This window comes from Chiloscyllium plagiosum, unplaced genomic scaffold (genome assembly GCF_037043375.1).
Source record: "Chiloscyllium plagiosum isolate Xiang-an unplaced genomic scaffold, Cpla_swu_hap1 HiC_scaffold_1, whole genome shotgun sequence".
In the NCBI taxonomy this organism is placed as follows: Eukaryota; Metazoa; Chordata; class Chondrichthyes; order Orectolobiformes; family Hemiscylliidae; genus Chiloscyllium; species Chiloscyllium plagiosum.
Window position 1 is genome coordinate 155093275 of NW_028270139.1, and position 23348 is coordinate 155116622.

The window sequence follows — 23348 nt, forward strand, 5'->3', positions numbered from 1 at the left end:
TTCCCAATTTTTTAAAAACATGTGATCATTAGATGCGGATTTCGCGAGCCATCCCTTAATTGCTCAATTGAGAGTCAACCACATTACTGTGGGTCTGGAGTCACATGTAGGCCAGACCAGGTAAGGACAGAAGATTTCCTTCCTTAAAAGGCTTTAATGGACCTGAGGGTTTTTCCAATAATTCCAAGGTTGGTCACTCTTAATCCCAGATATTTATTGAATTCAAATTCTGCCATGGTGGGATTTGAACTTGGGTCCCCAAGACATTATTTGGGTCTACATGCCCAGTTCTGGTCTCCCTGTTATGAGAAGGATATTATTAAAGCCGGAGAGGATTCAGAAGAGATTTACTAGAGTGGAATGAAAGGGTTTGAGTTATAAGGAGCAGCTGCATAGGCTGGGAATTCTTTCAATAGATGTAGAAGGTTGGGAGGTGACCTTTGAGAGGTTTATAAAATCATGAGGGCTATAGATAGAGTGAATGGCAGGTGTCTTTTCCCTTCAGTGAGGATTTCAAGACTAGGGGGCATATTTTAAGGCGAGAGGAGAAAGATTTAAAAAAGACATGAGGGGCCTTTTTTTTCACACAGGGAGTGGTTTGTGTGTGGAATGAACTTCCAGAGGAAGTGGTGGATGTGGGTACATTTACAACTTTTAAAAGACATTTAGATAAGTACATGAATAAGACTTGTTTGGAGGGATTTAGGCCAGGAACAGGAAGATGGGACGATTTAATTTAGGATTAGTTGGCATGGACTTGTTGGACCGAAGTGTCTATTTCCATGCTGTATGACTCTATATCCTCTGGATTAATAATCTAGTGACAATACCACTAGGCCATCACCTCATCTTAAATTAGACTCCTCCTCTCCTGAGAGTACTTCAAGTGGCCCACAGAAGTAGGCATTCTGGTGGCATCATACCCACATGACCATTCTTCCCACGTAAGAATTAGCAACAATATTACCGGGGAAGGTACATGTAGCATGATACAGTGAAAGTATTGTTTAACGTGCTAACCAGACAAATCATACCTCAGGGTAACAGATCGGAATGCAGAATATAGTGCTTTAGCTATTGCAACGGCGCAGAGATAGGTTAACTCTAATATATGAGAGGTCCATTCATAGGTTGATAACAGCGGGAACAAAGCTGTTCTCAAACCTGTTTGTGCATGTCTGGATGGAAGAGGGTGGAAGACAGTATAACTGGGTTGGTGGGGGGGAGGGGATCTTTGATTATATTGGCTGCACTCCAAAGCAGCAGGAAGTGTAGATGGAGTCAATGGATGGAAGGTTGTTTTTTGTGATGGACTGGGCTGTGTTCACAACTCTCTGTAATTTCTTGCGGTCTTGGTAGGGCAGTTGCTATACCAAGCTGTGATGCATCCAGGTAGGATGTTCATCGTCATGTGTACTGCTTGGCTTGTCTGGATGCACCTGATACCAGCACAGTTATCAAATAAACAGCAGTTGCCATGTCAACCAGTTGATGGAAGTACTGAAGCTCCACCGATTATTTCAATAGGCGATTTAATATTTGTTTGGCATTAGTTTTCTTTATAATTTGTCCTTTCCACTCAAGATTATGCTGCATTGAGTGATTTCGGATGGCACAGTGAGTGAGTCACTGGTTTTTCTTCTCTGGGTTGAAGCCCAGTCCAGCTTGATGACTTAAAATCTCTCTGTGTAGATTTTTAGCCTGAGCCCTTACAAACAGTGTGCACTGAGAATACAGGCACCCTAGTCCATGATGTGAGGCAGCAGTGCTAACCACTGAGCCACCATGCTGCCGGCTGGTGAGGATGGGAGAGTGGGAGTAGTTAAGTTTGCTTTTGATTGATTGATTGATTTATCATCACATGTACCGAAGTATAGTGAAAAGCTTTGTTTACAAGCAGTACAGGTAGATATTCGTAAGCAAGGATGAACAGATCAAAAAGAATTAGAGGCATACAAGTTAGGTTGCACAGGGCATGCACTAGGGAGGATCAACACCATCAAGGTCAGCATTACTTGAGGCTAGAGAGTCAATTCATTAGTCTAATAACAGCCGGGAAGAAGCTGTTCCTGAAGCTGTTGGTGCATGTGTTCAGGCTTTTGTATCTTTTGCCTGATGGAAAAGGTCGAAGGAGATCATTACTGGGGTGTGATAGGTCTTTGATGTTAGGAGAAAGTGAGGACTGCAGATGCTGGAGATCAGAGTCAAGAGTGTGATGCTGGAAAAGCACAGCTGGTCAGGCAGCATCTGAGGAGCAGGAGGATCGATGTTTCAGGCATCAGTCCTTCATCAGGATATTGGCATGCCTTTCAGCAGCTGCAAGCCATGTGAATGGAGTCTATGGATAGAAGATTGGCTTCTGTGATGGTCTGGGCTGTTCACACCAGCTTCTGCAGTTTCTTACGGGCAGAGCACTTGCCGTACCTGGTCAGTACGCTCTGAATGGTGCATCTGTAGGGATTGGTGAGGGTCCTTATGGACATGCTGAATTTCCTGAGCCGCTCGACGAAGGAGAGGCATTGTTGTGCCTTCTTGACCATCACATCTATGTGGGAAGTTCAGGACAGGTTATCATTATTGTCACTCTGAGGAACTTGACGTTCTCCACCTTCTCAACTTCAGCTCTGTTGACGTAGATGGGGGTGTATTCTCCTCCTTTCTTTCTGAAGTCAGTGATCAGTTCTTTAGTTTTGCCGACGTTGTTCTCATTGCACCACGTCACCAAGCCCTCTATCTCCTTTCTGTGTTTTGACTCATCATTGTTAGGTATCCATCCTACTATGGTGTGTCATCAGCAAACTTGCACGCAACCAATATGGGCTTTGTGGGCTGAATGGCATCTTTCTATGCTGCAGCTATTCTGATTTCATAACTAGTTGAAGAATATAGAAACATGAAAACACAGAAGATAGCAGGAGGGGTAAGCCTGCTTTGTATGATCATCATGGCTCAATGCTTCATCCTTTCCTCCCCCATATCCCTTAATCCCTTTAGCCACAAGGGCTGAATCTACCTCCTTCTTGAAAACGCATAGTATTTTGACCTCAACCTTTCCGTCGTCGCGAATTCCACAGACTCACCACTCCCTGCGTCAAGAAATTTCTCCTCATTTCAATCCCAAAAGGTTTGCCCCTTCTCCTTAAGCTTTGATCCCTGGTTCCAGATTCTCCCCACTATCAGATCCATTCTGCATCTAAATTTCTGGCCCTGTTAGAAACATTGCAAGTTTCTATGAGACTCTACCCAACCCCCCCACCCCACCCTGACTCAATCTCTCCTCGTGTGTCAATCCTGCCATTCCAGAAATCTGTCGAGTAAACCTTTGTTACACTCTCTCTACAGCAACAATAATGGTAAGGAGACAAACATTGCACACAATTTTCCAGAAAACATGCACAAGGATAATATAGTTGATATACTAGATAATATCATCACAAATATATGTTTTCAAATGGCTTTCAATAAACTACATCATAACAGAATCATGACTACAGTCATAATGGATAAATGTAGGTCAAACTAATGTTTTTTTTAACGCATTCATGGTATAGATCAGGGAAGGATGGCACTTTCCATCCCTAAAGGACATTGGTGAAGCAGATGGGATTTTCCTGACAATCGATAATAGATTAGACTTGTAATTCCAGATCCTTTTTTATTAAATTCCGAATTCCACCATTTGCCATGACAGGAATTGAGTCCAGGTCCCCAGAACATTACCTGGTTCTCTGGATTAGCAGTCCAGTTATAATACCACAAAACCGACAATGGAGGATCAGCATTAGAGGTCGTTACTGAAACTGGCAAAAGGTGGGAAGTGGTGTGGTTGTGGTTTCTGCAAACGGTTTGGATTCAGTAATCAGAAACCTAGGGCTGAATCCTCCAGGTCTATTGGAGGTGGGGGACTGGCAGGTGGTATTGGGAGGGGAATCCGATTTCTTCCCGTTATTGAGATGTAATTCTGCTGCAAGGTCCCGACCAGTAGACCTTTCCTCTGGACAGCTAATCGTGGTTCTTGGCAGTTGTGGGGGGATGATGGGGTGAGGTGTGTGTGTGGTGGTGGTTTAAAATCCACCTCATTATTTTAATTCGTCTGCTGGAAAAGGCAGGCAAGCGGAAAATGAAATCTTGAAGCAGAGAAGAGGGAATGCTGCATTTTGTCATAGTATAAGAACAATAGATAATATAAAGGATAAAGTACTAAAAGAGTACAGGACAGGGTACCATGAAGTTATATCGATATGACATTGGTTACCCAGTTATAAGAAGGATATTATTAAACTGGGCAGGGTTTGGAAGAGTTTTACCAGGACATTGCTGGGCATGGAAGTTTTGAGTTAGAAAGAAACGCAGGATGGGGTGGGACCTTTCTCAGTGGAGCGTAGGAGGTTGAGGGGGGGACTGATAGAAGTCTATCGAGACTATGTCGATAGAGTTGATGGTGAAGATGGGGAGTTTCAAGATGAAGGGGCATGTTTTTTAAGGTGAGAGGCGAGAGGTGTAAAAAAAGGCATGACTTTTTTTTACATAGAGAGGGTGGTTCATGTGTGGAATGAACTTCCTGAGGAAGTGGTGGATACAGTTGCAATTACAACTTTTAAAAGACGTTTGGATAGATACATGAACAGGAAAGGTTTGGAGGGATATGGGCCAGGAGCAGGCAGGTGGGGCTAGTTTAGTTTGGGATTATGTTTGGTGCAGACTGGTAGGTCCGAAGGGTCTGTTTCTGAGCTGTCAGACTATAACATATAATTTTGAAGAGTAGTTAATAAGGCACAAAACATCCAGGTATAATGATCAGATCCTAGGCAAGGTTCACAAGTTGTTACCGTTGCAGACGAATACCCAAAATGGATGATCTGGCACCCCTTCCTTATTCATCCACCCTCTTAACTAATGTAGCAAGGCTAATTTGAAAAGGATCATTCTGTTGTGGTTGCCTTCTCCCAGAAAAAAAATAATTTTAAATTTTAAGAGGAGCCAGTTTAATCAGACTTTATTGATTGAACAAACAAGTGACTTTGTTAGATACCAAACACAAAAATAAATGACAAAGCAACACATTTGCACACAGATGAGGAGTAAGAATTGGTTTCAAAACAGATAAAAGTCAAAAGATAAAAAAATCAATCTCTCTGGATGTTTCAAAAAGTAAAACATTAATTTCAGGATTGTTGGCTTTTGCAGGTTTGTTAAAATCCTCTTGTCCAGTTTTGTTTTAACGTGGCTTGTCTGGCAGTTTTTAAATTGAAAGAATCCATTTTTTATCAACTTGTTAGCTTTTTTCTTCTAGGATTCAGAGAGAACATTTTTACCTGTAATGCAGGGGTGATTAGTGGATAGTTCTTCAACTTTGACCTTCATAGAAAATGGGCACTCAAAACTAGGCAGGAACACGTGGCTGCCTCAATTCGGTAGTGCAATTACTTCAACTAGCACACATATACCAGAGTTGTGATCAGTCGCTAAAAAAAAACAAATAGGAAAGTTCTTTACGCAAAGACCAGTAAGTTGATGAACATCACAACCACAAAATGCAATCGAGGGAATAATGTAGATGAATGATTGAGTAGAAAGAAGTATTTGTTCATGGGGTGGAGGGTAGACATCATAGTTAGACTGAACAGCCAGAGATCATATGATTGACTTCAAAGAGCTAATTTAACTCCTATATTTGCTTCACATTTGCAAATAGAATCTCGACTCACAGATGAGGGGGGGTGGATCAGCAAAACTTCATTTTTCTGAGGCTGTTCCATGTAGCAGAAAGATGAAAGTCCAGCGAGCCTTTTGTGTTGGTCTTTGGCTGGATTTTAAAGAGGCTAAAAATCCAAATGTATGCATTATTCCCCTCGACAAAGCTGCCCTCTTCATACACCACAAGGTGTTCTACACCTAATTAGTCCTCTGAGATTACTCATGAGCTGTGATTTGTTTTTTCAAGACAGTTTTAATTTACCATTGTTCACGAAGACTGTCCTTTTCTGTAATCCATTTTTGATGACAAGATTGGCATTTTATTGTGAGTGTCTGGTTATCTTTTACGAACTGTGGTGGACTGACTTCTCTAATGCTCTCTGTGTGGTGAAGTAGTACCTTGAACATATTCAGTAGGAGTTTGAACCAGTGATGATAAGGGAATGGCCAATACCAGGGGTGGGGAACCTGCGGCCTTCGAGGTCATTGTGTGTGGCCTTTTGATTGAATCCAAATTTTGCTGAACAAATCTTTTATTTTTTATTAATATGTTTTTTTTGTCCTTTATTATTTTTATTTTAATCTTAAAATGAATGTATTTAAAATACCAGAGAGTAAAAGAAACTTCAACGAAATAATCTTCACAGACTGACTGCCACAATTAAAAAAAATATGAATTTTGAAGAATGTATAATTGAGGTTTCTTGGATGCGGCCTTATTAGATTACAACTAACATAATGCAGCCTTTCAACATGAAAAGGTTCCCCACCTCTGGCCTGTACACTCGCAAGTTGCTGTGCAACTTGAAGGAGAACTTGGAGGTTGGCAGCCATGCAAAAGCCTGAGTTCTTTCCTCAGCTCTCCTGTGCTACAATTCCTCAAAGCAGCTCTGCACTCCATATTGTTCATACCAGCAGAAATTAGTTAGTGCGCAAGATTTGGGCCCAGCTCCAAATCCCAGTCTTTCCAGTGACCTTGAATCCTCGCTCTAAGGTCTCATTTTGTGCTAGATTCCAGATTCAAGAAATTAATATTGGGAGGAAAAACTGAAGAAGTCGGGGTTATTCATAAACATTTCAAAATGGAGGAATGTAGCTTGTTGACAAAATAGAACAAGGAGTTAGGATCCAGATAGATTTTTCAGGTTTTCTTACCTCACGGGCAGTAATCTCCCACGCTCCAAAAAAAAGTCATGCAGGACTTCAAACTCGGTTTCTCTCCCCACAGATGTTGCCAGATCTGCTAAGTTTCTCCAGCAATTTCTGTTTTTATATTTATTATATTTTATCAATGATATGGATCTTGGTTTGCAGGGGACAATTTTCAAGTTTGCAGATGACACAAAACATTTGGAAGGATTGTAAACTGTGAAGGGGAGGGGGTGGTGTGTTGGACTGTTGACAAGTTAGTGGAGTGGGCAGATAGATGGCAGCTGAGGTTCAGTGCACAGAAGTGTGAGGTGATGCACTTTCATAGGATTATACAGTATAGAAGAGGCCCTTCGGCCCATCATCGCTGTCACTTTCGTCAGAAAAACATTGAAAGACAATACAAAATAGCAGAGGGCCAAAGGGCCTGTTTCCACACTGTAGGGATTCTATAGGAATTGTAGGGGAACAAAGGAAGACAATACAAATACTACAGAGGGTGCAGAGGAACTTGGTTTTATATGTATCATTGAAAGTGGCAGGACAGATGCAGAGAACAGTTCAGCAGACATACAGTGTTCTTGGCTTTATTAATAGGGGCATAGAGTACAAGAGCAAGGAGACAGTGTTGAACTTGTAAAAGCCACGTGTTAGACACCAGCTGGAGTATTGTGTACAGCTGTGGGTGCCATATGATAGAAAGGTGTGAATGAATTGCAGAGAGTGCACATTTGCAAGAACAGTTGCAGGGATGTTCAGTTATGAAGATAGATTGAAGAGGCTGGGACTGTTCTCTTGAAGAAATTATGGCTCTGATGAGATCTGTTGTGAGAGGGCTGGATCGAATAGATAGTGAGCAAAGGTGTTTAGTATGCTTTCCTTTATTTGTCAGTGCATTGAATATAGAAGTTGGGAAGTCATGTTGCGGCTATACAGGATATTGGTTAGGCCACTGTTGGAATACTATATGCAGTTCTGGTCTCCCTAGTGTAGGAAAGATATTGTAAAACCTGAAAGGGTTCAGGAAAGATTTACAAGGATGTTGCCGAGGTTGGAGGGTTTGAGCTACAGGGAGAGGCTAAACAGGCTGGGGCTGTTTTCCCTGGAGCTTCAGAGGCTGAGGGGTGACCTTACAGAAGTTTATAAAATCATAACGGGCATGGACAGGGTAAATCGAAAAGGTCTTTTCCCCAGAGTAGGGGAGTCCAAAGCTAGAGGGCATAGGTTTAAGCTGAGAGCGGAAAGATTTGAAAGGGACCTAAAGGGCAACCTTTTCACTCAGAAGGTGGTGCGTGAATGGAATGAGCTGCCAGAGGAGCTGGTACAATTACTGTACAACATTTAATAGGCATTTGGGTGGGTATATGACTAGGAAGGGTTTTGAGGCATATGGGCCAAATGCTGGCAAATGAGACTAGAATTATTTAAAATATCTGGGTGGCATGGAGTGTGGAGTACAGGAGTTGGGAGGTCATGTTGCGGCTGTACAGGACAGAAGTTAGGCCACTGATGGAATATTGCATACAATTCTGGTCTCCTTCCTATCGGAAAGATGTTGTGAACCTCGAAAAGGTTCAGAAAAGATTTAGAAGGATGTTGCCAGGATTCGAGGATTTGAGCTATAAGGAGAGGTTGAATAGGCTAGGGCTGTTTTCCCTGGAGCATCGGAGGCTGAGGGGTGACCTTATAGAGGTTTATAAAATCATGAGGGGCATGGATAGGATAAATGGACAAAGTCTCTTCCCTGAGGTGGGGGAGTCCAGAACTAGAGGGCATAGGTTTATGGTGAGAGGGGAGAGATATAAAAGAGACCTAAAAGGCAACTTTTTCACTCAGAGGGTGGTAAGTGTATGGAATAGTACAACTGCAACATTTAAAAGGTATCAAGATGGGTATATGAATAGGAAGGGTTTGGAGGGATATGGGCCAGGTGCTTGCAGGTGGGACTCGATTGGGTTGGGATATCTGGTTGGCATGGACGAGTTGGACGGAAGGGTCTGTTTCCGAATGTACAGCTCTACAACCCGATGACTCTAAGTCGTTCCCACTCATAAAAAGATCAGGGAATCAGAGGGCATAGATTTAAAGTGATTTATGATATTGTTATCAGGGAATGCAAATGAAGCAGAGCCAAACTTTTAAGCATTTCCGCAGAGGGGAGCGACCAAGAGATCAATATGAATAAGACCAAGCTTAGACTCCTCCACCTCCTCAACATTTTTGTGCATCTACATGTATTCTTCTGTCTGCACATGTTTATCATTTGTAAAATAATCCTTGTCTCTGTTTCCATGTAGTTTGTGTGTTTGACAGAATGCACAAATTCAACAGGATCAATGTAATTTGTAGTGAGGCACATGTATTTCATTAGCGATCTGCCTCAGAGCCTCAGGGGCCGAGTACTGCAGAATGATTTACATGCTAAGCAAATGAGCAAACAGCAGGGTTTCAGGTTATATCAGCAGGTAAATATATTTTGTAAATCTGCAATTAGATAAACTTCATTTGCTGGGTATCCCTGAACTCATCTGCAGACTGATATGTAAAGACAGTTAGCCCTTGCTTGATAAGCAGTTGGCTACTTCTCAGCTGGAATCAAGGCTCATCCTATTCCAAGTACCAACTGAAATAATTGGAGAGATCATTCTATAATGATAGAGAGACTGAGGTGATAAAGTGCCAAATATAAGTTCATTTTAATGCCTATTATACCCTTGGGTTTTTGGAGGCTGTGACTATGATGTTGTACTGAGTTTGAAAGGAAGATCTGATCTAGTTAACCACTTCAAGCAGTCCCAGTGGCTCAGTGGTCAGCACTGCTGCCTCACAGCAGTGTTCGATTCCACCCTCCACCCTGTCTGTGTGGAGTTTGCACATTCTCCCCATGTCTGTGTGTTTCTTCCGGGTGCACCAGCAATATTCCAGAGGGCTGACACATTCAGGACAATGTCGCTGACTAGATTAGCACCGCATCCATCACCTTCAACATTCAGTCCTTGCACCGCCATCACACAGAAGCAGCATCTACACAATGTACTGCAGCAACTCACCAGGGCTCCTTTGACAGTATCTTGTAAATCTGTGACTTCTTCCATCGAGGGAACACTGCCACCTTCGAATTCCCCTGTAAGGCACTCAGCATCCGGACTTGGAAATCTATTGCCGTTACTTCACTGTCTCTAGGTCAACGTCTTGCAATCCCCTTCCAGGAAACCATTGGCAGTGTACCTACTCTCCAAGGTGGCTGCCCACCATATCCCCAAAAGCAATTTGGGATGAGCTATAAATGCCAACCTAGCCAGCAAAGCCTGCATCCTTGATCAAGTAAATAAACTGACCAAGTAAATCACTGAGTATTCAGTAGCATCTCCCAATGACCTTAACTGTCTGGGAGGTCCAGGACTTCACAGGATAGACAATAGTTTCCCTTACTGGGAAATCTAGATGAAGGAGGTACAATCTCAGGGTAGGGGATAGATTAGTTCAGACTGAAATGTGGAATAATTACTTCACTCAAAGAGTTGCAAACTGATGGAAATTGCAAGCTCAGAAGTTTGTGGATGGCTAACCCTATTTGAGGCTATGATCAACAGACTTCTGGCCTCTTGGGGAACCGTGGGATAGTCTCAATGGGCAGGAAAGTGGAGATAAAGTTCAGGATCAGCCATGATCGTGCTGAATAGTAGAGTGATCTTGATGGGCAAAATGGACTTCGTCTCCTGTTCCTATTTCATGTGTCAGTCCAGGGACTGGAGCATTGAAGGACATAGATTGACACTACTTTCTTGAGAGCAAACAGTGACAAGCAATAAAAAAAATTCCTTAACCATCAAAGAGTAATTGTCAGAGTCTTGGAGCACAACTTTCCACCCCCAGAATGCTTTCTTGCCCCACCATTGTGACCAAAAATGTACCAGGAGACAAACAAGCTTTTTCCTTTGTTCCCCTGCAATTCCTATAGAATCCCTACAGTGTGGAAACAGGCCCTTTGGCCCAACAAGTCCACACCGACCCTCTGAAGAGTAACTCGTTCCATTACTCTACATTTACCCTTGAGTATTGGACCTAATATACATATCCCTGGGCACGATGGGCAATTTAATATGGCCAATTCACCTAAACTGCACATCTTTGGATTGTAGGAGAAAACCGGAGCACCTGGAGGAAACCCACACAGACACAGGGAGAATGTGCAGACTCCATAGAGACAGTTACGCAAGGCTAGAATCGAACCTGGGTCCCTGGCACTGTTTGACAGCAGTGCTAACCACTGAAGTACTGAACCACCATTCCACTGCTTTTTGACACACTTGTTCCAATGAGCCACCACAGCTACATTTAAAGCAATTCCCTCTTCTGCTCGCTTTTCATGCCTGTATGACGACAAATAAACTTGACTTCAGTTTATCAGAAGGCAAAACTGTATTGATTTATTTGAAAGAGGTTGTGAAGGAGAAGAAAGGTCTGTCCTTGATTATTTATATAGAGTCATCAGCCCCTTGAGAATGAAACAAAATTGCAATCCTCAGTCTTCCCTCCCATTCTCTCTTTAATCACTCTCATCTCCAAGTCATTCCTGTCAGTTTTTCAAAATCAGTTTTCTTTTGAGTGGGAAATCTGGATGGTAACAGTCAAGTTAACTTAGCAGCTTGAGGACTGGCTAAAGTTTACATAAATTCCTGTTGTGTTGAAACTTGTTAATGTTTACTGTGCTTCATCAAAATGAGGTCATTTACTTTGTGTTCAGAAGTCCTATGACACTTCTGGGATGATGAGTGTCTATGTTGGTGTGAGAAGCAAGGAAGAAGAAAGGAACAGGGCAGTCCTCAAAGCTGCTCCACCATACAAGTGATCAGGACTTCCATTTACCCACTCTTGCTCTGACGGGAAAAGACAAGATGGTGAATTTGGGTGTAAGGCGCAAGTGAGGACTGCAGATGCTGGAGATCAGAGTCAAAAAGTGTGGTGCTGGAGAGCACAGCCAGTCAGGCAACATTCGACGAGCAGGAGAGCCAATGTTTCGAGTATAAGCTCTTCATCAGGAATGAAGGGGAAAGGTTCGCCATAATCTAATCGAATGCTGGAGTAGGCAGGTTAAGTGAATGTCTCCTGCTCCTAATGTGACAACATTCCACCTCATGTTTGATATCTGAGGTTGGCCAGAATCAAGGGTCATCTTTGTGTCAGCGACCATCCGACATGTCTCCCTCTGGTATACTACATTCCGATGCCAACTGACTCTGAATGATCAACGGAGACTCAACTCCAGGACTGTCTTGCTGAGTTGGCACTCTTCGCATGGCTTCAACACATTCCAATGTTGTGGTTGCCACGGTGGTGAAGTGGTTAGCATTGCTGCCTCTCAGCACCAGGGACCCAGCTTCAGTTCCACCATTGGGTTTTCCCCTATGTGTCTGCGTGGGTTTCCTCCCATAAATCCAAAGGTAGAGATTGGCCATGGTAAATTGCCCTGTAGTGCCGAGGGTGTGGCGGCTGGGTGGATTAGAAGTGGGACGTGCTAGGGTTAGCGTACATGAGGAGTGGTACAAGCTGAATGGCCTGCTTCCATGCTGTTGGAATTTTATGACTCTCATTCGTTAAAAGCCTATTATTTTCTCCATTACCAAGCCTTTAAGTAGCTCCTAAGCAAACACATTCAAAGTGAAATAGGAGATGAACTCACAATTCTTCTTATATCCCCAAGGAGCTTTCTCCTTACTTGCTTGTAGACATGTCTGGGAGATTGCTGGTGACTCCAGGACAATTGTGGTGAGTTAGCACCCTTTATGTGACTTTAACTCAATCCAATACTGTCTCTTTCAGGGAAACACTGGTCATGATATTCAGGACATCATGGACAAGCTGCTTCGGACTGTCAACCAAGTGGTTATCATGCTCGGAAGGGATCACAGCCTCATTGTAAGTACTTCCTGCTTTATTGAACTTTGGCTTCCTGGATGTTTTGCAGAATCCAAGGTGTTTGAGAATATACGTTTTGCTTGTTTGGTGAAGTGGTTGGCTCACATTGATGCTGTGATTGCTGCACAGTTTCATTTCCTGTTTTAGAAATCGGGACAGAATCACTTGAGATGTGAGACCAGCAATCAAACAGAGCTTCGTTGATGCAGTTGTACATCTGATGTCATTGAAAAAAAGAGCAAAGTAATAATTTACTTTGGTTTTATTTTGACGTCCCTGTACTTGGGACATGAGCATCCTTCATTAAGCGTGTACGGTCCTTTCGTTTGCAAGCATTTAGCAACAGACTTCAAAATATAACAGGGAAAGTACCTGAAAGGTGGTTCAACACTTGGCCTTGTGTGCCCTCCTATATCAGTGAGACTTGAATTGAGTATGGTGCCTGCAACACGTAGACCTTGAATGAGTTTGCCTATTGGTCTGTCACTAATGTTACGAAGAATGATTCAAAGCAAGGGACGATGTTGGGAAACCACCTCTGTTTAGGCTTCTACAACTCAGTCACTTGGCGCTTGATGAAGGTCGTAGGTCTTTAAGGTTTTTGTGAAGATCTGTAGCTCGGGTTGTGGATGAGGTCTTTGGTCAGCTCGCTGACCTGTTGGGTTATTGTGCAGATGTTTCATTACTGTGCTGGGTAACATCTTCAGTGTGACTTCCATGAAGTGCTATTGTTCTGTCCTGCTTGGGTTTTGTGTGGGTCCGGGGTGAGTGTTACATTTGGGCCTTCTCTGTGGCTGGGTCTAACTCTATGTGTTTGCTGATGGCCTTTTTTTGGATGAAAACCAGGCTTCCCAGAAGTCTCTGCATGTCTCTGATTGGCCTGTTTTCGGATAGTAGCTTTATCATAATTGAAGTTTAGTACCTCAAAGGTAGTTGGTATTTTTCAGTAAGTGAGCACGCTCTGACATGTACATACTTATATTGTGACCTGTATATTTATGTTAGAGATTCTCGTGCCTCAGTCGCACTGTAAATTTAAAACTTAACTGGCTTACTAGTGGTTTCAAAGAAACAACCAAAACATCTTCAGAAGATTTCAGCAGTGGAGAGTTGGAGGACCCCGTTCACGCAAAGCCTGAATCCTCTCATTCCCAACGGCCTGCAGTGGTAGCAAAGATGGTCCACAAAAAAAGGCTTTGTTTTTACAGCAGGTTCTGACCCAGACTGGAAAGGACATAAGCCACTACAAACACGGGAACAGAAAGTTCTGGAATGTTCAGCAGGTTTGGTAGCATTTGTGGAGAGAGAATAAAAACAGTCTTTTCACACTATATCTCGACTCTAAGGATGATGTTCGAATCTTAGCAGTGTTCACGCTGTTGTGCAGTTTTTGTCCCATTCCCTGTTTTATTCAAATTCCAATCCGGGAGTCCTATTTTCCTGGGTCAGTTAAATTTCTCATCAGTTGATGTGCATGTGCCTCTGAAAACCCCACTGAGTGTGGGCTTAATTTATACAGTGTTCACATTGTGAAGGAAGATTTGTAAATTTGCGAACAACACAAAGATTGGAGGAGTTACGGATAGTGATGAGGGTTGTCTGAGGATACAGCATGACATAGATAAGCTGGAGATTTGTGTATGGAATGAGATGGGATGAAATGAAAGTTAATCTGGGCAAATGTAAGGTGATGCACTTTGGAAGGTCTAATGCAGGAGGGAAGTGTACTGTAAATGGCAGAACCCTTAGTAGTGTTAGCATACAGAGGAATCTAGATGTCACCTCCACAGTTCCCTGAAAGTGTCAACACAAGTGAATAAGGTGGTCAAAAAGGCATATGACATGTTTGTCTTCATCAATCGGGGCACAGAGTATAAAAATTGGCATGTCATGTTGCAGCTGTACAGAACTTTAGTTAGGCCACATTTGGAATATTGCACATAGTTCTAGTCACCACACTATCAGAAGCATGTGGAGGCTTTGGAAAGAGTACTGGATCCTCAGCTTTCTGACCCACAGACTATAATCAATGAAGATAGGTAACTGCATCACCTCCACAATAACACTCAACACTGGAGCCTCCCAAGATTGTGCCCTCAGCCCCCAACTGTACTCCCCGTGCACCAACAACTGTGTAGCGAAATTCTGAATGAATGCCATCTCCAAGGTCACAGATGACACCACCATAGTAGGATGGATATCTAATAACCACATGGGATCCTCCAATCACATGGGATCAATATGGATTTCACCAGTTTCCTCATTTCCCCTCCCCCCACCTTATCCCAGATCCTTCCAACTTAGCAACGCCCTCAAGAACTGTCCTACCTGTCCATCCTCCTTCCCACCTATCCACCCCACCCTCCTCTCTGACCTATCACCTTTACCCCACCTCCATCCACCTATTGCACTCTCAGCTACCTTCCCCCCAGCCCCACCCCCCTCCCATTTATCTTTCCACCCTTCCGGCTCACAGCCTCATTCCTGATGAAGGGCTTATGCCCGAAACGTTGATTCTTCTGCTCCTCAGATGCTGCCTGACCGGCTGTGCTTTTCCAGCACCACGCTCTTAACTTTGATCTCCAGCATCTACAGTCCTCACTTTCTCCTAGGATATCTTGCAAAATGCAGAAAGGAGATAGAGGGCTTGATGACGAGGCGCAATGAGAACAACCTCTGTCTCAACGTCGGCAAAATTAAGGAACTGATCATTGACTTCAGGAAGAAAGGAGGTGAACACACCCCCATCTGCTTCAACAGAGCTGAGGGTGAGAGGGTGGAGAGTGTCAAGTTCCTCGGCGTGACGGTAACCAACAACCTATCCTGGACCACCTGCATAAATGTAACAGTCAAGAAGTCACAACAATGCCTCTTCTTCCTCAGGCGGTCAAGAAATTTGGTATGTCCATAAGGACCCTCACCAACTTGCCCCATTGAAAGCAATCTCTCCAGGTGTGTAATAGCCTAGTATGGCAACTACAGAAGGTGGTGTGCACAGCCCAGACCAAGCCAACCTCCCATCCATTTACAGCTTGATGGCATGGAAAGGCTGTTAACATCATCAAAGACTCCTTCCACCCCAGTAGTGATCTTCTACAATCTCTTCCATCAGGCAGTAAATACAAAAGATTGAATGCACGCAACAGCAGCTTCAGGAACAGCTTCTTCCCGGCTGTCATTGGGCTGATGAATGGACTCTCTAGCCTCAGATAATGCTGACCTCGCTAACGTTAATCTCGCCAAGCGCGTGCCCTGTGCAATGTAATCTGTATGCCCTGTCCAAGTCTTTTTACAACCTCTGATCTGTACATGCTTGCTTACTATGATCTGCCTGTACTGCTCGTTAACAAAGCTTTTCACTGTACTTTGGTACACACAATAAATCAATTGATTAATCAATCAATCAATATAGAAACAGTTTACCAGAATGTCACCTGCTTTGGAGGTCAGTAGCTATGAGGAAAGATTTAACAAACTTGGTTTGTTTTCACTTGAATGTCAGAGGCTGAGGGATGATCTGATTGAAGTTCATAAAATTATGGGAGGCTTGATAGTCAGAGTCTTTTTTTCCCAGGGTAGAAATATCAATTACTAGGGGACATAAGTTTATGGTAAAAGGGAGGCAAGTTTATAGAGGATGTGAGTTTTTTACACAGAGAGTGGTGAATGCCTGGAATGTGCTGCCAGAGAAAGTGGTAGAAGCATCGCTTGAGGGACATCTTGACAGACGCAGGTCGTTCTGCTATAATGCACATTTCGTGAGCATGAATTTGCTATTACATGATTGACTAATTGAGGACTCTGCTCCTAAAGCTTGAAGTTTTAAAGTGTGGATCGGCTATAACATGATTCCAGCCCCATTAGATTAAATGGTGCTGCGATAACGCAATTATTTTATAACATGGGATTGCACGAAAATGGAACTACCACTTTGTCACAGAACCAACTGTAAATCAATCGGCTGGGAATAGAGTGATACCGATCATGGAAAGGCAAAAGGCTTTTAGTTTAAAATGATGTTTTGTGGCAGCACAGGTTTGGTGGGCCAAAGGGCCTGTTCATCTGCTGGACAGTTCTTTGTTTGTTCTTCATTCTTTGAAGAAATGTGCACACTGATGTACCCGAAAAGAGCACTCCAGCTTATGAAATGCCTAAATATTGACTTGTAAGTTTCCTATTACAAAGCAATCCATTCCCTCTCCTCAGAACTCAATAACTACTGCTGATCAGAAAGCAGGAATATTGTATGTTTGGTTGAATTTTGGCAGTCAAAGCAAGGAGAGTAATTTCCTTTGTCCATGTGTGGAAACCTGGCATCCAGTGTATTGAGTTTTTAGACGTATGCTTGGGCTCCAAACGCCTCCTGCTTAAATAAATTAGCTTGTGGCTTTTGATTACAACAAACCACAAAGAGAAATGGTTGCTGTAAAACTACTGGAACTGGCTGCGAGACTGGAATGTTGAAATATCTTTTGCTTGAGTTTTAACAAAGGCTGCTCCCAAGTGGGTAAAACAGTCCAGGGTAAAGTACAATAGGGAGAGTTGTCCCTCACTGTCTTGCCATCAGACAACCATTGAATCAGAAAATGATACAGCAGAGAAGGAGGCAGTGTGGTGCATTGTGGCTCTTCAGTACAACAGATGACCTGTTTACTCTGCTGCCATCCTGTGTTGTTGACTCAGTTAATTGGGACAACTGCTGTGCAATGCACAGTGATGCCAACAGTGTGGGTTCAATTCCTGCATTGGCCGAGGTTACCATGACAGACTCTCCTTCTCAACCTGAGGTGTGGTGACCCTCAGCTCACACCATTACCAGTCTTCTCTCTCTCTATGAGAAAGTGAAGGCTGCAGAGTCAGAGTCGAAAAATGTGATGATGGAAAAGCACAGAAGGCCAGGCAACATCTGAGGAGCAGGAGATTCAATATTTCGGGCGTAAGCCTGTCACCTCTCTCTCTATTACCAAGGATTAGTGCTATGGTCTGGAAATACCGTGACATCTTTTACCTTATCCCATGTTGCAACAGTGATAGATTTGCATTGGCTGTGCAGTGCTTTGGGATGCACTAAGGTTGTGAAGGTCAACAGTTAAAGGAGGCAGCTCACTCCCACCCTCTTAGAGGGCAGTTAGCCACAGGCAGCAAAACCTATATGCCCTGAATGTGTGTTTTTTTTTAAAAAGGAAGAAAAATGCAAGAACAAAAACAGAAATTGCTAGCAAAACTCAGCTGGTCTGGCAGTATCTGGTGAGGCAATAGCCTAGCGGTTTTATTACTAGACTGTTAATGCAGAGACCCAGGTAATGTTCTGGGGACCTGGGTTCGAATCCCCCCCGCAACAGATGGTTGAAAGTGAATCAGTAAAATTTGAAATTCAGAGTCTAATGATGACCATGAATCCATTGTTGGAAAGCCTGGTTCAGTAATGTCCGTCAGGGAAGGAATCTGCCATCCTTACCTGGTCTGGCTTACATATGACTCCAGACTCACAGCAATATGGTTCACTCTGAACTGCCCTCTGGGTAATTAGGGATGGACAATAAATGCTGCCTAGCCAGCGAAGTCCTCAACCTGTGAATAATTCTTTTTAAAAAGCTTGTGGGAAGAAAGCAGTTAGTGTTTCAAGTCCAGTGACTCATCATCAGAGTTGATAGCACTGGAAAATGTCATAGTTATGCTAAAGATGAGGTTCCATGTTTTTCAGCCATCTTCACACCCAGTCCAACCCCAATAAATTTGCAGCCTATTATCAGGCCTTTTATCGCATTACATGGGTTGCTGTCAGCCTAGATTAACTACCCTCTGCTACCCTCAACTAATTATCACTCATTCAGCTTGTTCTCAGTCCTGCCTGCCATCCATAATCTCCTCAGTGATTTACCCCATTCATCTCTCTCTCTCTCTCTCTTTCCCATCACCACCAATCTGCTAAATTTCTTTCCTCATTCCTGATGAAGGGCTTTTGCCCGAAACGTCGATTCTCCTGCTCCTCAGATGCTGCCTGACCTGCTATGCTTTTCCAGCACCACTCTAATCTTGACTCTCATCTCCAGCATCTGCAGTACTCACTTCTGCCTCATTTTTTTCCCCCTCACCCCCCCAGACCCCAGCTTTGTCCTCAGCATAAATACCACTTTTTCTGAACAACTGTCAATTCTGGTGAAGGGTCACTGGACCTGAAACGTTAACTCTGATTTCTGTTCACAGATGCTGCCAGACCTGCTGAGATTCACCAGCAGTTTTGCTTTTTGTTTCAGGTCAGCAGTTCTTTGCATTTTGTGGCGATTGGTACAAGTTGGGCCGGGTGGATTTCATTGAGTAACAGTTCCCTGATTGGGGTTGGTAAACTGCAGCTAATTAGGGAGTCCTGCCTGACAGAAATAAACAGGATAAAGTAAAAGCAAGGACTGCAGATGCTGGAAACCAGAGTCTAGATTAGAGTGATGCTGGAAAAGCACAGCAGGTTAGGCAGCATTCGAGGAATAGGAAAATCAACCTTTCGGGCAAAAGCCCTTCATCAGGAATCCTCGGATGCTGCCTGACCTGCTGTGCTTTTCCAGCACCACTCTAATCTAGATATAAACAGGAGTCTCCTCACTCTCGGGACTGGCTCGGAGCTAACTGGTCAGATTCCACATACTGTGCACGTGTAACTAAAGGGTGACTCAGTGATTGGATACCAGCCTCTGTGGAGTTATTTTATTTTAATGAAAGTGCGAGTCCTTTTTTGTCATTTGTACATGAGTGATAAACTATGGTGCAGGACTCCTTCTGCAATGCAATTGAGTGAAAGCCCTGGGAGTTTGAGGGCCCAGTATCACAGGTCTCTTGACCCAGCTGGACTGAGCAGGCACAGCAAAGGCAAAGTGGATCACTGAATAAGCTTAAGTGGTCGGAGTCTTGTGGCAGTGCTGTTGCTTATCTATTGACAGAATTTGTCATTCAGAAAGCAGCATAGCACAGCTGACCTCCAGCGAACAGCCTTGCGAGGAGCAGAAGGGGACAAACAGCTGTCTCTCTCTCTCTCTCTCTCTCTCTAACTTCCTCCTCATAAAATGCTGCTTTGTTTGCATGTCACACAGGCTGTGAGAAAATGATTTACTGAACGCTACTCAGTGATGCAGGTCAACACGACTGTATGTCAGCGCAATTCTTAATTAAAGATAGCCAGGGGGCTTTCAAATATCCGCAGATGTGCACAGAGTTGGCAACAAAGAAGCTGGCCATTCAGCCCAATCACTTCATGCTAGTCAATCATAGAATGGCTGCAGTGTGGAGATAGACCATTCAGCCCAATCATTTCATGCTAGTCAATCATAGAAAGCCTGCAGTGTGGATGTAGGCCATTCAGCCCAATCACTTCATGCTAATCATCATAGAATACCTGCAGTGTGGAAACAGGCCATTCAGCCCAATTGTTTCATGCTTGTCAATCATCGAATGCCTGTAGTGTGGAGATAGGCAAGTCAGCCCAATCACTTCATGATAGAATGCCTGCAGTGTGGAAGAGGGCTGTTCAGCCCAAAGGGTCCATACCGACCCTCCAAAGAGCATCCCACCGAGCTCCCAAAATCTGTAACCCTGCATTTTCCATTGCTAAACCACCTAGCTTGCATATTCCAAGACACTATGGGTAATTTAGCCATCGTCAATCCACCCAATCTGCACATCTTTTGTGACTGTGGGAGGGAACCCACGTAGACATGGGGAGAATGTGCAAACTCCACACAGACAGTCTTCTGAGCGTGGAATTAAACCTGGGTGCCTGGCCCTGTGAGGCAGCAGTGCTAACCATTGAGTCACAGTGCCTTTATGCTCCAATCCGCTCCTACATTATTATATCTCATTGTGTAGGCATATAATTTCTCTATCATCTTATTCCTTAAATGCAGAATATTTCCCCTTTCATGCAGGAGGTAAGTTAATTTTACGTGCTTCCTGTTCAGCTGCTCAAACAAAATTTAAATTAAAATTTGATCTTGGAGTTCTCCACTCCAGCCACTGTGGTGCCCACCAGTCACAACAGGTCTGTACCATACCAATGGATGGCTTCTCCAAGGATACATTTGGAAAAATATGGACTTATTAGTGATTAGCTTTGTGCAGGAAGGGCCGCATCTCACAAACTTGATTTGAGTTTTCTGAGCAAGTGAGAAAGATGATTGATGAGGGTAGGCTGGTGGATGTTGTCTACATGGACTTTAGACAGGTGCAGAAGGTGAAATCCAGATGGGATCCGTGGTGAGCTGGTAAGATAAACAGAGAACTGGCTTAGTCATAGAATAGTGGTGGACGGCAGACACGGGGAGAATGTGCAAACTCCACACAGACAGTTGCCCGAGGCGGGAATTGAACCCAGGCCCCTGGCGCTGTGAGGCAGCAGTGCTAACCACTGAGCCATCATGCCACCCCTTAACAATCCAGTGATAATACCACCAGGCATTACCTACCCCTAAAGATCTTGGCAGAGAAATGGCAGAGAGAGTTTAATTCAGACAAATGAAAGCTGATGCATTTTAGAAGTTCTAATGCAAGAGGGAAATGCACAGTAAATGGCAGAACCCTTCAAAACATGAACAGAAAGAGGGAACTAGATGTTTTCATACAATCCCTACAGTGTGGAAACAGGCCCTTTAGCCCAACAACTCAACATCAACCCTCTGAAGAATAATCCACCCAGACCCATTCCCCTACATTTACCCCTGACTAATGCTCCTAACCGATACATCCCTGAATCCTGTGGGTAATTTAGAATGGCCAACTCACCTAACCTGCACATCTTTGGATTGTGGGAGAGAAACCGGAGCATCCGGAGGAAATCCACACAGACACATGGAGACTGTGCAAGCTCCACACAGACAGCCGTCCGAGGCTGGAATCAAAACCAGGTTCTTGGTGCTGTGAGGCAGCAGTGCTAACCATTGAGCCACCATGTTGCTGGCTCCACAGAGGAACTGGCATATAGGTCCACAGTTCCCTGAACTGGGCAACAGAAGTAGATAAAGTAAGTCAAGAGGTATATGGCATGCTTGTCTTCATCAGTCAGGGCTCGGCTTATACAAATTAGCAAATTATGTTGCAACTTTGGCGAGGCCACATTTGGAATATTGTGCACAGTTCTGATCACCACAGAAGGAGTCTTTGGAGGAGGTAAGAAAATGTTTACTGAATTGTTGCCTCGTTTGGAGGGTATTAGCTGTGAAAACAGATTGGACAAACTTGGTGCTTTCACTTGAAAGTTGAAGGCTGTTTGAAGTTTGCAAAATGATGAGAGGCATGAATAGTGTGGACAGTTGGAGTCTTTCTCCCAGCGTAGGAATGTCAATTATGAGAGGACCTAAATTGAAGGTCAAAAGGAGAAAGTTCAAAGGAGATGTGAGAGTCTAGTTTTTTTACACAGAGGGTGGTAGGTACCTGGAACATGCTGCCAGGGGAGGTGGAGGAAGCAGATGCACTAGCACCGTTGAGAGACATCTTGGTGAACAATAGGCAGGGAATAGAGGGATATGGACTGCAGAGATGCAAAAGCTTCTGAATTTAAAAAGGCATTATGTTAGCACAGGCTTGCTGAGCCAAGAGGCCTGTTTGTGTACTGCCCTGTTCTTTGACACCCCTGGTGTGGACATAACACCAGAACAGAGGCAGGGAGTTCAGTGTAATGACTCCCCCCCCCCCACCTGACCCTGCTGATGATCACCTGAGCTAAGCACAGGAGCAGAACCACCAAGGGGTCCTAAGCCTTGTCCCCTCCTATCTGTATTAGGTGCCCACGGATCTAGGGAATGGAGGTTGATGTGCAAACACATCTTAGAAGCAACCCCATCAGTAAAGAAATTAAGGGCTGGAGTCCGGCACATCTTACACACATGCAGTTGAAGGAACTTTCAAGGTTTCAGAATTTAAAGGTGGTCTGGAAGCCCAGAGCTTCATTAACCGATGATTATACGGGATTGTTCCATGACTAGACAGGTTGATAATGGTAGGCGAAAGTGAGGACTGCAGATGATGGAGATTAGAGTCAAGAATGTGGTGCTGGAAAAGCACAGCAGGTCAGGCAGCATCTGAGGAGCAGGAGAATCTACGTTTTGAGCAAAAGCCCTTCATCAGGAATGGTAGGCAGTGACAGTAGACAAGTAGGCAGAGCTGATAATGGGGAAATATGCTATACACCTCTCAATGAGGGGTCAAAAATTGATGAATTTATTTGTTATGTTCATGTTGCTGTGTCTGGAACGATATTCATAGACATATAGAACTCTCAAGCCACTCCCCAGTGGAGGATAAATTGGCATTTAGCTTAGGAAGGAGATGATGAGAAGGGAGTAAGAACCAGCTAGGCCCTTTTGTTCATGTTCCTTTTCTGAGCAGGAACAGCTTCTCCCTATCTACTCTGTCCCTACTCTATCAGAATTTTCATGTCAACAAATAGGTAACATGCATGATTTTACATCATCCAACTGTGTGGGTTCAGCATATCAGACTGAACAACTTCTCAGTTTTCCAAACGGACAAGAAAATTTGCAGACTATGAATTTGGTACACTGGCATTTGTGCCTAGCAGCCCACTCCCAATGGAGAGAGCT

The 23348-nt window shown here is 43.8% G+C and overlaps 1 protein-coding gene across 2 annotated transcripts in view; it reads left to right on the forward strand.

Moving 5' to 3' along the window:
• Nucleotides 1-23348, forward strand: part of LOC122553785 (dedicator of cytokinesis protein 2-like) — a 1246386-nt gene that overhangs the window by 405841 nt on the left and 817197 nt on the right. For both annotated transcript variants that reach the window (XM_087991733.1, XM_043698147.2), the window contains exon 27: nucleotides 12670-12765. In XM_087991733.1, the coding sequence (XP_087847859.1) occupies nucleotides 12670-12765 (96 nt within the window). The remainder of the gene's footprint in view (nucleotides 1-12669; nucleotides 12766-23348) is intronic.